This window comes from Protomyctophum bolini (genome assembly GCF_963924005.1).
Source record: "Protomyctophum bolini genome assembly, chromosome: 2".
NCBI classification, from domain to species: domain Eukaryota; kingdom Metazoa; phylum Chordata; class Actinopteri; order Myctophiformes; family Myctophidae; genus Protomyctophum; species Protomyctophum bolini.
In genome coordinates this window covers 3487915-3504031 of record NC_137863.1, presented here as the reverse complement: position 1 = coordinate 3504031, position 16117 = coordinate 3487915, and the positions used below count along the sequence as shown (strand labels likewise).

The 16117-nt window shown below is 45.0% G+C and overlaps 1 protein-coding gene across 3 annotated transcripts in view; it reads left to right on the top strand.

Moving 5' to 3' along the window:
• ankrd52b (ankyrin repeat domain 52b) overlaps positions 1-16117 on the top strand; it is a 65808-nt gene that overhangs the window by 31086 nt on the left and 18605 nt on the right. For 2 of the 3 annotated variants that reach the window (XM_080783447.1, XM_080783449.1), the window contains 11 exons: positions 824-902; positions 3234-3348; positions 4402-4484; positions 5239-5304; positions 7672-7789; positions 7971-8039; positions 9533-9673; positions 12141-12200; positions 13777-13888; positions 14144-14215; positions 15374-15575. In XM_080783447.1, the coding sequence (XP_080639573.1) occupies positions 824-902; positions 3234-3348; positions 4402-4484; positions 5239-5304; positions 7672-7789; positions 7971-8039; positions 9533-9673; positions 12141-12200; positions 13777-13888; positions 14144-14215; positions 15374-15575 (1117 nt within the window). The remainder of the gene's footprint in view (positions 1-823; positions 903-3233; positions 3349-4401; positions 4485-5238; positions 5305-7671; positions 7790-7970; positions 8040-9532; positions 9674-12140; positions 12201-13776; positions 13889-14143; positions 14216-15373; positions 15576-16117) is intronic. The other variant, XM_080783448.1, reaches the window with a different exon arrangement.

Sequence of the window (16117 nt, the reverse complement as noted above, 5' to 3'; positions counted from 1 at the left end):
TTGTATGTGTAGGTAGCTGGACAAAATTCCCAAAGAGAAGACTAAGGTCATCTAGAACTCTTAGAATAAGAATAAATAGAGATGTAGAAAGTATCAATATTGCAATGTAGAAATATAGGACGGACGTTGTTTAGTGTATGTTTTGTAATAATACAATCTAAAAAGTAACTAGTAGGCTAATTGAGTTTTCAAATAAGTGGAGTAAAACTACTTGCAGCTAACACTGCAAGTAGGCTATAATTTATTCCATGAAGTTATGTACTTGTAGTTTTAGACCCATGCTTTTAATTGCTGAATCAAAAAATGCTGTATGTTTACATTACATTATTAATATGTGCAAAGGTAGTTAAGGTACCTTTTTACCCCTAAATGCATGGCTTGAATCAGCCGTGCACTGATGTGAAAGAGTTTAAACCTTACCAACAGAAAGTCAGGGGAAAAAAATACCTTAGACGTTTGTTATGATCCTTTCCACTTTTAAGAAGATCACACCAGGATTTGTACTACACTATGGGCTGTATTTTGCGTGTCTTAAGTACCAGGTCTTATTCCCTAACTTGAGTAAACTAAAGACCTGGAGGCGTGATCAATGCCATTTGGCTATTCTGAGTGGCCAAAGAGCATTGATCACGCCTCCAGGTCTTTAGTTTACTCAAGTTAGGGAATAAGACCTGGTACTTAAGACACGCAAAATACAGCCCTATGTCTTCACATTCAATATTTGAGCTGTTCTTCTAACGACAATGTCATGGATTGATCAAATTATATAAAAGGCGGATTTCGCCGCGACCAATTGTTCTGTTTTATGTCCTCTTTCTGACAGAGTACGGAAGGGAAGAGCCCTCTGCATATGGCCGCTCTCCATGGGCGCTTCACCCGCTCCCAGATCCTTATCCAGAATGGTAAGACTAACGCAAGCACCACAAACTAAGACTAATACTAAGACTAAAACTAAGACTAATGCAAGCACCACAAACAACCAAGGAAATGCACCTAGCCTTCTAAATGCCCCTTTTTTTTTAACCCATTTTGACCTGAGATCAGATTCTAAAAATGTCTTCTACATCCTGACAGTTTTTTGAAAAAGCCATGTCAGTGGTTCTTCGATTTTTCAAAAATAGCAGACCTACAAGCTCGTAGCGCGCCACTCGGTGGCGCGCTATGAGCTTGTAGATCTGCTATTTTCCAATAGCTAAAGCATAACATGATGCTAACACCAAAAGGGGTTCCCACCCAAAATGGGTCAATGCATGTCTGATTTGTGAAAAGCTGACTTACACTATTATTTCCATTTGATACCTGCAATAACCAAATGTAAAATGACCTTTTAGGCTATAGGCTGCATAAGCTGCAAACATTTTAGCAGTTTTATTAAGAAGAGTTATGAGAGCGAAGAATTCAGAAAGAAACGAGGGAAACAAAGTCTGATAACACGAACGCACATACAACGCCAAATACACGTAAATGGAAACGGAACGCGGCAGAAGGGCTTCTTGTGCAAGTAGAGAGAGAAACATCTGAAGACGTGGATATAAACTGCGACAGACATAGAATCGCAGTCAGTCTCCTGCGTACTTGAGAGACACCACCTAGCAGCAGATATCAAGCATGTCGTGTACTGTAAAGTGTGTACTGTGTACACACCAGCTGATAGTGGCACAGTACTCCTGGGATAATAACCAATTCTGACCTGAGATCAGATTCATACGAGGTTTCCACTGGACACACACTGGTTCTGATTAACCCATTCTGACCTGAGGTCAGATTCTAAAAAAATGTCAGTCGTTCTTCGATTTTTCAAAAATAGCAGACCTACAAGCTCGTAGCGCGCCACTCGGTGGCGCGCTATGAGCTTGTAGGTCTGCTATTTTTCAATAGCTAAAGCATAACATGATGCTAACACCAAAAGGGGTTCCCGTTCAGAATGTGTTAATGGCCCCGTGGCATTATCAGAACCAACACGTGCTCCAGTATCTCTCTCTCTCTCTCGCTGCTAAACTGACCTACTGTATGTGAGCCTCCTGTGAAACTTCAAAGCACGTATACTGTACTGTACTGTACTGTACTCTACCACTCCTGTCTCCAATACTGTATATCCTTTTAACCCCAGTGGGTTTTTTCAAACCTTTTCAATAACAAGGCTCATTATTTATTCTTGCATTTTTGAGCCACGGAAGGAACCACCATTTGATGAGATTTAGTCAAAACTAAAAAAAACTAAAGAATAGGACTATACATTTCCATGCTGTATTGATGTTGGTACCATAAGAGAGATGACAGGCAAACGTTGATCAACATTACAATTCTTTATACATTCTCTAATTGTGTAGTCTTCTAGTAAATTGACTTAAGTATAGTGCAGAAGTTTAACAATAATGTAACTCTGTTGAGAGCGTAAAATGAAACCAAAATGGACCTGTTCGTTCCATTTGACACTCAAGATCCAATAGGGGGCCATTTGGTTATCAACGCTCATATCATTCAGCTGGGGACCCCCTGGAACCCCCTCAAGGACCACTGGTTGAAAACCACTGCTTTATTACCCATTAACCCATTCTGACCGGACACCCATTTTGGTGTTAGCATCATGTTATGCTTTAGCTATTGAAAAATAGCAGATCTACAAGCTCATATCGCGCCACCGAGTGGCGCGCTACGAGCTTGTAGGTCTGCTATTTTTGAAAAATTGACAGAACGACTGACATTTTTAGAATCTGATCTCGGGTCAGAATGGGTTATTCAGACCAGTGTGTGTCCAGTGGAAACCTCGTATGAATCTGATCTCAGGTCAGAATGGGTTAAGACCTGAGGCTGTAATAAATGTATGTTTCTATGTCAGTGGTTTCTATGTCAGTGGTTCTCAAACGTTTTCATGTCAAGGAGCCCCACAATTATATGTAGGTACTAGCCCTTACCCGTTGTGAGATACCCCCCCCCCCCCCTTGTGGCCGTGGGGTGCACATTTTTAATTCACTAATACATTAATTATTATTTGGACTCTTCTTGTTTGAGCCAGACTACCCCCGACCACAGGAAATCTACTGCGTCTTATCACAGTTTGTGTCCAAGATGTCCACAGACGTCCTATGTATGAATTACAAGTTCAGGTTTTTTGGGTGCAATAATTGAGCTCAGAAAACCTAAACCCTAAACACAATAAAATGACAAAAACTTGTTTTTTTTAACGTCACGATCTCTTTAACGTTGTAATGTCCTTTTTTTAATGTCCGCAGGTGCAGAGATTGACTGTGTGGATGCGTATGGGAATACTCCTCTTCACGTTGCTGCTAAATACGGTCACGAGCTGTTGATCAGCACCCTGATGACCAACGGTGCTGACACGGCCAGGTAAACCCATTCTGACCTGAGATCAGATTAATACGAGGTTTCCACTGGACACACACTGGTCTGATTAACCCATTCTGACCTGAGATCAGATTTAAAAAAAAATGTCAGTCGTTCTTCGACCGAGTGGCGCCGAGTGGACCGAGTGGACCGAGTGGCGCGCTACGAGCTTGTAGATCTGCTATTTTTGAATAGCTAAAGCATAACATGATGCTAACACCCAAAACTGGTACGCGAGAAAGGGAATCCAAAGTGTTCCCGAGATCGCCACCAGGATTTTCCAAACGGCGGTGAAATGTTGACTCCGTCTGGTCGAATGAAAATACCAAGGATTCGTCAGAGTGACTGTGATTCATGAACGGCTTCGAGTCCGTGTTACCTCCGCGTTGCGTATAGCATAACGGTGACATCACTGTCCAGTCCTTGGTATCTTTACAGCGTTCATGTGTGCTCAGCCTCAGCCAGCAGTGGACCAACAACAGCTGCAGACTATTTTATCACGATGGCGCTGATGAAACTAAACACCACAGGGTGACTGTGTGTACAGGATAATTATGTCATGTCAAAACCTTCAAGTATCAGAAGATGATGATGTCACCCCGGTAAAGTAATACAATACGTCACTCTGTATGTTTGACTAAAGTTTTCCAACATGTCCAAAAGTCATTTCTGAAAAAGACAGACACAAGAAAGACACATGCAAGCCTAACCTTTTTTTAAATCATACTAGCCTATCATTGTTGATATAAGGCCATTTAGGTCAATGGTATATCATTATGTTGTGATATAACAATAAGTTAAAGGAGAATTCCATGCTAGAATGCTTTCTTATCTTTCTTACCTTTCTTTGTAGTTGTTACGTCCCCACCAAAAATGTTATTTTGTGCAAAAGCTCCTCATTGGCTATTTCCCCTACCATAAGCCCTCAATTAATTGCAATTAATTTTGGCCTGAAAAACTAAAAACTAAAAACGTTGAAGACCCTTGGTTTAATGAGCAATTTTTTATGAATTAATCAAATTAATAATGAATAAAAAATGTCCCCTCCTCCTCCAGGCAAGGCATTCACGGCATGCTTCCTCTGCACCTGGCTGTGCTGTACGGCTTTCCAGACTGCTGTCGCAAGCTGCTTTCCTCAGGTGAGTGTCTGGTTCAACCAGTCATTACTATTAACTCACCTCAGGTGAGTGTCTGGTTCAACCAGTCATTACTATTAACTCACCTCAGGTGAGTGTCTGGTTCAACCAGTCATTACTATTAACTCACCTCAGGTGAGTGTCTGGTTCAACCAGTCATTAGTATTTTACTTTTTATTTTACTTTTAAGGTAGTCGAGTTATAGTCATTGTAGTTTTTTTGTCACATTTTAGTCCCCTGGAATGTTTTAGTTTTAGTTAGTCTAGTTTTAGTCGACTAAATGTCATAAGATTTTTAGTCCACTAACTCTACAGTTGATGCCGTCGTAATGACTGATTTTACACTTGCTGAAAATAGCCGATCTACAAGCTCACAACGCGTCGCAGCGCGACGCGTTGTGAGCTTGTAGATCGGCTATTTTCTTAGTTTTAGTCATCATAGCCTAGTTTTCATTTAGTTTCCATTTAGTTTTCGTCAGTGATTTTTCGTCTCACTATTTTGTGTGTGCCTCAGGTCAGTTGTACAGCATGGTGTGTGTGTGTGTGTGTGTGTGTGTGTGTGTGTGTGTGTGTGTGTGTGTGTGTGTGTGTGTGTGTGTGTGTGTGTGTGTGTGTGTGTGTGTGTGTGTGTGTGTGTGTGTGTGTGTGTGTGTGTGTGTGTGTGTGTGTGTGTGTGTGTGTGTGTGTGTGTGTGTGTGTGTGTGTGTGTGTGTGTGTGTGTGTGTGTGTGTGTGTGTGCGTGTACTGTACATTGCCAGACATGACCGTCTGGTGGACCTGGTCTCAGACAAGACCAGAGGAGTACAGGACAGGACAACAAGAATGTATAAACACAGCACTGTAAAAAATAGACTGGTTTGATCACAATGCCACACAATGTCAACTCACTACAGCAACACGGGTTCTCAACGCTTTCGGCCTCTCCGGGGACCCCCGGAGAGGCTTTGGCACTGTCTCGGGACCCCCTCCCCGTCCCCTCCCGACCCCCCAATATAAATTGACCACTACAATAACCTTAATAATAGAGACTATAGAGCGTCGCAGTCCCTTTCAGAACGACGAGTGGCCCAGGAAATTATTCTCCATTCATTTTCTCCATAGGCTTTTTATTTAAAGACGGTTACGCCGCGGTTACAAAGTCAACTCGGATCATGACAAATCATGACAACAAACATAATGTTTTGGGCCGATCAAATAATTAGTAAGAAGAAAAACAAAACAAATAGTGTTGTCTCCTGACTTTATTTTCTTCTTTATAATGATTTGATCGGTACAAAATATTGTGTTTGTTGTCATGATTTTTTTTTTTCTTTAATATATTTTTTATCCCACGATTTTGTAACCCATTTTTCACCCCTGTGTCAATCATCTACTGTGATCCTGGGCTCTACACACACTCCGCCAACCTGGGGAGAGCAACGGACTTAACTCATGCTTCCTTCATGCTTGAGTGTCCAAGTTGCTCCTTTACACCTGACAGGGGGGAGTTTCCCTGGTTGGACGTAGCGCGTGGAAGGAACACGGTATTCCAACCAGTTCCAGTTGTCATGATTTGTCACGATCCGAGTTGGCTTTGTCCGCGGCGTAACCGTCTTGAAAAGCCCATGGAGAAAATGAATGCAGAACCATTTCCTGGGCCACTCGTCGTTCTGAAAGGGGGAGGGACTGCGACGCTCTATACACACCATAAATAAATACTGAAACCAGATCTAATCATTAGGGAAGGTGTATGTATGTACTATGTGTATTATATGTAAACCCTTCATTTCCATTTTCCAGCCATTCAGTTGCAAAAACAAAGAAAAAACAAATGTTTTTTTCTTTTCTTTTAAATAATTTGGCGACCCCCCAGAGGGGTCGCGACCCACGGGTTGAGAACCCCTGCACTGCAAGATATTCCAAATACCCCAGATATTGTGTTCATCAATGAAATTAGAAAAACTGTCACTATATTTGAAATACCGTTTATTACCAAATAGTAGCCCGGGCCGTTAATATGCAAAATCGATTCGGACCCCGGGCTGTTATAAGGAGCCGGGCCGTTATTTGGTGCTGGGCGGTTATTTGCGCATGGGCTGTTATTTGGTAATATACGGTAGGCTGCCCGTTTGATCTGTATATGGACACTTGTTTTACATCCAAACTTATGAATTATCAGCTTTTGGTGGAACGTATTATGGCCTTATTATGGGATATAACTGTCAACTTATTGTCCTTGTGTTTGGAAGTCTGGGCCATGTCCATAAACTTCTGCAATTGGGTGGATTGCGAAAGACAAATGCAAAACAAAATTGGCTAAATACTGTTCTGTCTCGGCTATTATGGGCAGTCTGTCTGTCTGGAGAAGGCGTTGTTTCCTTTATCCCTAGGTGGCTTAAAAAACAAAAAACATCATGTCTAGTAATAGTATGTCATCATCTTTTTTCCCTCTGTGTGTTAAGCATGTGCAGCAGTTATATTCGGTTGGACCATATCATGTAACCTAATGGAGCGTCGCAGTCCCGCCCCCTTTCAGAACGACGAGTGGCCCAGGAAATGAATCCCAATGCATTTTGTCCCATAGGCATTTCAAATGTATTTATTTAAAGACCTTTTAAGCGTCGTACGAAGCCAACTCTTGTCGTGACAAATCATGACAATATCTTGGACCAAACAAATAATTACAAAGAAGAAAAACAACAAAAAAAGGGTTGTAACCTGCCGTTTTTTTCTACTTTCTAATTCTTTGTTTGGCCCAAAACATTGTGTTTATTGTCATGATTTGTCACGACAAGAGTTGTCTTTGTCCGTGGCGTAAACGTCTTTAAATAAATACTTTCTGAATTAACGGGGATTTCTTTTCTGGGTCTCTCGAGGGGGGGCGGGACTGCGACGCTCTATTCTGATCAGTGTTTGCGTCTATTGTATCTCTCTCTTGTGCAGATCCAAATAAAAGTGTGTGTGTGTGTGTGTGTGTGTGTGTGTGTGTGTGTGTGTGTGTGTGTGTGTGTGTGTGTGTGTGTGTGTGTGTGTGTGTGTGTGTGTGTGTGTGTGTGTGTGTGTGTGTGTGTGTGTGTGTTGTGCCTGTGTGTGTGTGTGTCTGTGTCTGTGTGTGTGTGTGTGTGTGTGTGTGTGTGTGTGTGTGTGTTGTGCCTGTGTGTGTTGTGCCTGTGTGTGTGTGTGTGTGTGTGTGTGTGTGTGTGTGTCTCCAGGTCAGCTGTACAGCATGGTGTCTCCCCCCCGCTCTGCTCACATGCTGTCGGCCCAGTTTGATATAAACGCCCCCGACGACCTGGGACGGACCTGCCTGCACGCCGCAGCCTCCGGAGGGTGAGTGCACACATAGACGCACAGACACACGCACAGACACACACACACACGCACAGACACACACGCACAGACACACACACACACACGCACAGACACACACGCACAGACACACACACACTCACATACTTATATTAGGATGGGCTTAGCTGTTAACTCTCATATGTGTTTTTCTCTGTGTCAGAAACGTTGAATGTCTCAACCTGCTGCTGAGCAGCGGGTCTGACTTGAGTGCCAAGGACGACTTGGGAAGGTGAGTGGTGTTTATTCTATATTAATTAAGACCTTTATCTTTATGGCAATAAACACCAAGACTTGGTTCATTTTCTTTGGATATTCTACTGTTAGACTCACTCAGTGATGTAAATAGGTTTTCAATGTAATGAGTCCCAGGATGCAGGGATGGTCTTTTAGAAATGAGTCCCAGGATGCAGGGATGGTCTTTTAGAGATGAGTCCCAGGATGCAGGGATGGTCTTTTAGAAATGAGTCCCAGGATGCAGGGATGGTCTTTTAGAGATGAGTCCCAGGATGCAGGGATGGTCTTTTAGAAATGAGTCCCAGGGACATTTTATGAGTCCCACTTCAGCGACGTTAGGAGTCATATTTTGCCCCATTTTTACAAATTGCACCATTTCATTTTATATGGTTATAATGTGGTTATATTCATGTAGAAAACAGAAGAAGGAATGAAGGTTATTATAACTAAAGCTAGCAAAATAAACTAGAATAAATAATATAAATAATAAAAACAGTATACAGTAGTGCATCCCGTGGATGCAGAGGTCGTTGTTTTATTAACCCATTCAGAACGGGAACCCGTTTTGGTGTTAGCATCATGTTATGCTTTAGCTATTGAAAAATAGCAGATCTACAAGCTCATAGCGCGCCACCGAGTGGCGCGCTACGAGCTTGTAGGTCTGCTATTTTTTGAAAAATCGAAGAACGACTGACATTTTTTAGAATCTGATCTCAGGTCAGAATGGGGTTAATCAGACCACAGTGTGTGTCCAGTGGGAAACCTCGTATGAATCTGATCTCAGGTCAGAATGGGTTAATCAGACCAGTGTGTGTCCAGTGGAAACCTCGTATGAATCTGATCTCAGGTCAGAATGGGTTAACTATAAACTGCGTTTTGGGATGCAAAATGCACCCTATTTTAATCTCTGCTCACTGATGATAGGTTATTGGTTTATTGGTTATTGGTCGGGGCGGCGGTGGCTCAGCGGTAGAGTGGCCGGATAGTAACCGCAAGGTTGCCAGTTCGAACCCTGTGGGCTCCCCCCAGAGTTAGTGTCGAAGTGTCCTTGAGCAAGACTCTGAACCCCTGATTGCTCCTGATGATGTGCAGGTTGGTGCCTTGCATGGTCTCCTCCGTCATCGGTGTGTGAATGTGTGAATGTATGAATGTATGAATGTAATGCACAATCTATGTAAAGCGCTATATAAATGCACCATTTACATTTGACCATTTACTTATGATCCTTGATGACTATTTCTATGCATTTGATGTTATTTATAATTAGTACCGTGTGGTGTTCTTGCTTACTGTACATCGCTCTGGATTAAGAGTGTCTGATGAATGCCTAAATTGTAAAAATCATGACAAAAAACAACCCTGGACCCCTGTGGACTTGCCACGCTTACTGGACCGTTGTGTGTGTGTGTGTGTGTGTGTGTGTGTGTGTGTGTGTGTGTCTGTGTCTGTGTCTGTGTGTGTGTGTGTGTGTGTGTGCGTGTGTGTCAGGGTTCCGCTACACTACGCGGCAGCCAATGGGAACAGCCAGTGTACGGTGGCGCTGGTGAGAGCCGGGTCAGAGGTCAACGACACCGACGTGACGGGCTGCAGCCCCCTGCACTACGCTGCAGCCTCACACGCCTTCAGGAGGTACGCGCACGCACACACACACACACTGCACTACGCTGCAGCCTCACACGCCTTCAGGAGGTACGCGCACGCACACTAGGCATGTGGAAAATAATCGATACGTATCGATACATCGATTATGACGTGCGCGATGCGAGTGAATCGGTTCATTCACTGTGTGTCGGTAAAATTGACGGGTGAAATCTCGATGCATCGTTCGCGGAGTGCTTGCACCGGTAAAATCCGTGGTTGCACTGTTTTTTCATGGTAAATTTCACCCTATCCTGTTTTTCCGAGGCGCATTGAACGTACCATCAGAAAAGGAAGGGAAAAAAAGGTCTCTCGCAGCCAGCTCCGCACAGTGTGCGGCTGTGCGCTGCGAGCACGCAGCTACTCTGCACCGTAGAGTAGACACGTTGAGACAACAGACTATAAAGAGCACCCGCGACGAACAGAAGTGAACCCCACGCACAAAGGAAGCACAACCTTTAGCTTTATAAAATAGCTGTCCGTCGATCAGTTGACTTTTCACTGTAGCGCTGCGTGCTGCTAATGATCCACACCCCACAGCTGTTCTAGCTGATTCTCCGACGCGAATCTGCGTTGTGACTCGCGATCATCAATTTGTAATTAAAGAAAGCTTCTGCAGTCTGCACACACGTGTACACCAACAACGCCACAGCTGGTTGTACTGCTTGCGTTTAAAGTCGTTTACAACCGTTCCACAACTTTCCACTGTCCAGCTTTCCCCTGCTGTTCTCTGGGATAGAAGCCTTATTTATATTCTGCAGCAAGACGGGGTCGCACGCCTAAAATTGCAGATCCACAAGCTCACAGCGGGGCGTGGATGAGACGCGTTGTGAGCTTGTACATCTGCTATGTATTTATAACGTTAATAATACATGCAGGCCAGGGTCTTCAATGTTTTTTAGGTCAAGCCAAGGACCACTTAGCTGAGAGTGAGAGATCAAGCAGGGACCCCCACTATACATAGGCAATTATATTATAAAACTGTGTTGCAGATTAAACTACTTGTTTGACAGCACTACGAGTGTGACCTGTCATTTTTGTTTTGTTTATTTGTTTATTTTCTATTTATATGTTGGTAACATTAATTGAGCTATTACATAGGCTATTACATTTTAATCTCTTGAACCCTCTATACTCAAAACCTCAAATTGACCTTTGAGATATAATTATTATACTATAGCCTATGATTATTAGTAATCTAACAATTCCACAATAACCAGCAGAGAGCAGACCCTTTGTTTACTTACATAATTCTATAAGTTGGGTTGTTTGAGATGCAGAGCTATAATACTAACCTACAGTAAAACAATAAATTGCTTTGAATTTAAATGTAATGCATTTTTACATGTTTTGGGAAATTAATAGAGCTTTAATATAAATCCTTTCTATTGTGATGAATCTCCATCAAATCGCATCGTATCGGTAGAGGGGTGAATCGCATCGTATCGCATTGATTTGAACTAAATGGTTATCGCATCGCATCGCATCGGGAAGAGGTAGAATCGTATCGCATCGTATCGCCAGGGGATTCCATGTATCTCTAATGTATCGTATCGCTGGCAGTGCATCGAGATGCGTATCGAATCGTGAGATGAGACGAGATTCACATGCCTAACGCACACACACACACACTGCACTACGCTGCAGCCTCACACGCCTTCAGGAGGTACGCGCACGCACACACACACTGCACTACGCTGCAGCCTCACACGCCTTCAGGAGGTACGCGCACGCACACACACACTGCACTACGCTGCACGCTGCAGCCTCACACGCCTTCAGGAGGTACGCGCACGCACACACACACTGCACTACGCTGCAGCCTCACACGCCTTCAGGAGGTACGCGCACGCACACACACACTGCACTACGCTGCAGCCTCACACGCCTTCAGGAGGTACGCGCACGCACACACACACTGCACTACGCTGCAGCCTCACACGCCTTCAGGAGGTACGCGCACGCACACACACACTGCACTACGCTGCAGCCTCACACGCCTTCAGGAGGTACGCGCACGCGCACACACACACACACACACACACTGCACTACGCTGCAGCCTCACACGCCTTCAGGAGGTACGCGCACGCACACACACTGCACTACGCCTTCAGGAGGTACGCGCACGCACACACACACACACACACACACACACACACTGCACTACGCTGCAGCCTCACACGCCTTCAGGAGGTACACGCACGCACACACACACACACTGCACTACGCTGCAGCCTCACACGCCTTCAGGAGGTACGCGCACGCACACACACACACACTGCACTACGCTGCAGCCTCACACGCCTTCAGGAGGTACGCACACACACACACACACACACACAAATGGATGGACTGTGTATTATATATTATATAGCGCTTAAGACTTGAGCCTTAAGTCATTTCAAGCCTCAACAAAATCCAGTTTGTAAATTTGCTCCATTGTTTTCTTCTCCACAGAGTGGACGAACACGAGTCTGACAACTACCACAGTGAGGAGAGAGACAAAGATGCCTTCCTGTAAGTAACTACCTCAGTGAGGAGAGAGACAAAGATGCCTTCCTGTAAGTAACTACCACAGTGAGGAGAGAGACAAAGATGCCTTCCTGTAAGTAACTACCTCAGTGAGGAGAGAGACAAAGATGCCTTCCTGTAAGTAACTACCTCAGTGAGGAGAGAGACAAAGATGCCTTCCTGTAAGTAACTACCACAGTGAGGAGAGAGACAAAGATGCCTTCCTGTAAGTAACTACCACAGTGAGGAGAGAGACAAAGATGCCTTCCTGTGAGTAACTACCACAGTGAGGAGAGAGACAAAGATGCCTTCCTGTAAGTAACTACCACAGTGAGGAGAGAGACAAAGATGCCTTCCTGTAAGTAACTACCACAGTGAGGAGAGAGACAAAGATGCCTTCCTGTAAGTAACTACCACAGTGAGGAGAGAGACAAAGATGCCTTCCTGTAAGTAACTACCACAGTGAGGAGAGAGACAAAGATGCCTTCCTGTAAGTAACTACCACAGTGAGGAGAGAGACAAAGATGCCTTCCTGTAAGTAACTACCACAGTGAGGAGAGAGACAAAGATGCCTTCCTGTAAGTAACTACCACAGTGAGGAGAGAGACAAAGATGCCTTCCTGTGAGTAACTACCACAGTGAGGAGAGAGACAAAGATGCCTTCCTGTAAGTAACTACCACAGTGAGGAGAGAGACAAAGATGCCTTCCTGTAAGTAACTACCACAGTGAGGAGAGAGACAAAGATGCCTTCCTGTAAGTAACTACCACAGTGAGGAGAGAGACAAAGATGCCTTCCTGTAAGTAACTACCACAGTGAGGAGAGAGACAAAGATGCCTTCCTGTAAGTAACTACCACAGTGAGGAGAGAGACAAAGATGCCTTCCTGTAAGTCACTACCACAGTGAGGAGAGAGACAAAGATGCCTTCCTGTAAGTAACTACCACAGTGAGGAGAGAGACAAAGATGCCTTCCTGTAAGTAACTACCACAGTGAGGAGAGAGACAAAGATGCCTTCCTGTAAGTAACTACCACAGTGAGGAGAGAGACAAAGATGCCTTCCTGTAAGTCACTACCACAGTGAGGAGAGAGACAAAGATGCCTTCCTGTAAGTCACAGAAATTATGTCTGAAGCCCAAACCACACCAAAGAATGAATTAATAACGACTGTCCATATACATGCATGTACTCAGGGGTCTGCAACCTTTTTCACATGAAGTGCCATGTTTTAATTGTCGTGATAGTCAGTGTTTTCTTTCACATCAGGGTGTAATGATCATTAAACTCCTTGTGTCCCAGAGTTGGCAGTTTGAATGAATGTACAATTATGTGAAGGATGTAATTCGTAGATGTGAGTAGACTTAATTGAACTGACTTTTTGGAATATGACATTTTTAAAGAAAAAAAACGTATCCGTCTCACACTTGTGCCAGTGTGCCAGTGACTACCGTTCCCTGTGCCATTGTTGGCACCCGTGCCTAAGGTTGCCTACCCCTACTGTATGTACATAATATGTGTGTCTGTAGGTGTCTGGAGTTCCTCCTGGACAACGGGTCATAATATGTGTGTCTGTACTGTCTGTAGGTGTCTGGAGTTCCTCCTGGACAACGGGTCAAACCCCACCCTGAAGAACTCCAGAGGTTACAGTGCCGTGCACTATGCAGCTGCTCACGGGAACAAGCAGTACCTGGAACTGGTCAGTAGGTGGTGGTGTCCTCCTGTCTGTCTGTCTGTCTGTCTGTCTGTGTAACTAAGCTATGCTGACTACAAACTAAATATATTGACAATTTCGTCAACAAATAAAAACTAGACTCAAATGTTAGGAATGGAGTGGACTAGTGGACAAGAGATCCAGTACAAGTCTATACTAATTGAACAATTGGTCTCTGTCCTGGCTGTGGTTCTGTAGTGTTTGTACTAATGGAACATGTCTCTGTCTGTGGTTCTGTAGCTCTTGGAGATGTCCTTCAACTGTCTGGGAGAAGCTGAGAGCAACGTTCCAGTCAGTCCTTTGCACTTAGCTGTAAGTAAATATGTCTAAAGCGTTATTCATAGTCTGGATTTTCGGTGGTGGGGTGACCACCGCACTACAACATGACGTCACTGAGGTGACCACCGAACTACAACATGACGTCACTGAGGTGACCACCGCAATACAACATGACGTCACTGAGGTGACCACCGCACTACAACATGACGTCACTGAGGTGACCACCGAACTACAACATGACGTCACTGAGGTGACCACCGAACTACAACATGACGTCACTGAGGTGACCACCGAACTACAACATGACGTCACTGAGGTGACCACCGCACTACAACATGACGTCACTGAGGTGACCACCGCACTACAACATGACGTCACTGAGGTGACCACCGAACTACAACATGACGTCACTGAGGTGACCACCGCACTACAACATGACGTCACTGAGGTGACCACCGAACTACAACATGACGTCACTGAGGTGACCACCGCACTACAACATGACGTCACTGAGGTGACCACCGAACTACAACATGACGTCACTGAGGTGACCACCGAACTACAACATGACGTCACTGAGGTGACCACCGAACTACAACATGACGTCACTGAGGTGACCACCGCACTACAACATGACGTCACTGAGGTGACCACCGAACTACAACATGACGTCACTGAGGTGACCACCGAACTACAACATGACGTCACTGAGCCGCGGTGAAGAGCAAACCACCGCCACCGCTCCAGCCCTTCTCTCTGTTTTTACTCAACCACCGCTCAACGTTATTTCAGCTCCGGTGGTCACCTCACCACCGGAGCGGTGGTCACCTCACCACCGGAGCGGTGGTCACCTCACCACCGGAGCGGTGTGGTCAGCTCACCACCGGAGCGGTGTGGTCACCTCACCACCGGAGCGGTGTGGTCACCTCACCACCGGAGCGGTGTGGTCAGCTCACCACCGGAGCGGTGTGGTCAGCTCACCACCGGAGCGGTGGTCAGCTCACCACCGGAGCGGTGTGGTCACCTCACCACCGGAGCGGTGGTCACCTCACCACCGGAGCGGTGGTCACCTCACCACCGATAATCCAGACTATGAATGGGCCTTTACAGGGCTCAGCAATTATTATGGAATATATATCGAAAACCCGTCATTTAAAATCTGCAACCCTGATGTTGTTGTTGTTCTAAAAGGCGTACCACGGCCACACCGAGGCGCTGACGGTCCTGGCGGAGACGCTGGTGAACCTGGACGTGCGCGACACGTGGGGCCGCACGGCGCTCTACCTGGCGGCCCAGAGGGGCGTGGCCCCGTGCGTGGAGGTGTTGCTCAAACACAACGCCTCCTGCCTGCTCAAGGAGCACGCGCGCAAGTGGACGCCGCTGCACGTGGCAGGTGTGTGTGTGACTGTGTGTGTGTGTGTGTGTGTGCATGTGTGTGTGTGTGTGTGTGTGTGTGCGTGTGCATGTGTGTGTGTGTTGTTTTTGGCAGCAAATTTCTATTTTAGTTTTAGGCGCAGTCTCCTTGAATAGTTTTAATCACATTTTAGTTCACACGGAATGTTTTAGTGTTTTAGTCTAGTTTTAGTTTTAGACTAAATGTCATAAGATTTTTGTCGACTGAATCTACAGTTGATTTAGTCGACTGAAATGTGTTTTGGCGGTGCCTTGATGCCGTCGTAATGGTTGATTTTATACACTTGATGAAAATAGCCGATCTACAAGCTCACAACGCGTCGCGCTGCGGCGCGTTGTGAGCTTGTAGATCGGCTATTTTCAGCATGCAACCAAGTGTAAAATGACTTATGCTGGATCTCTTGTCCACTATAGTCCCTTTTTAAAGATTTTGTAAAAAAAAAAAATCATTGACGATATCGTCAGTATATTTAGTCTTAGTTTTAGTCACCATAGCCACGTTTTTATATAGTTTCCATTTCG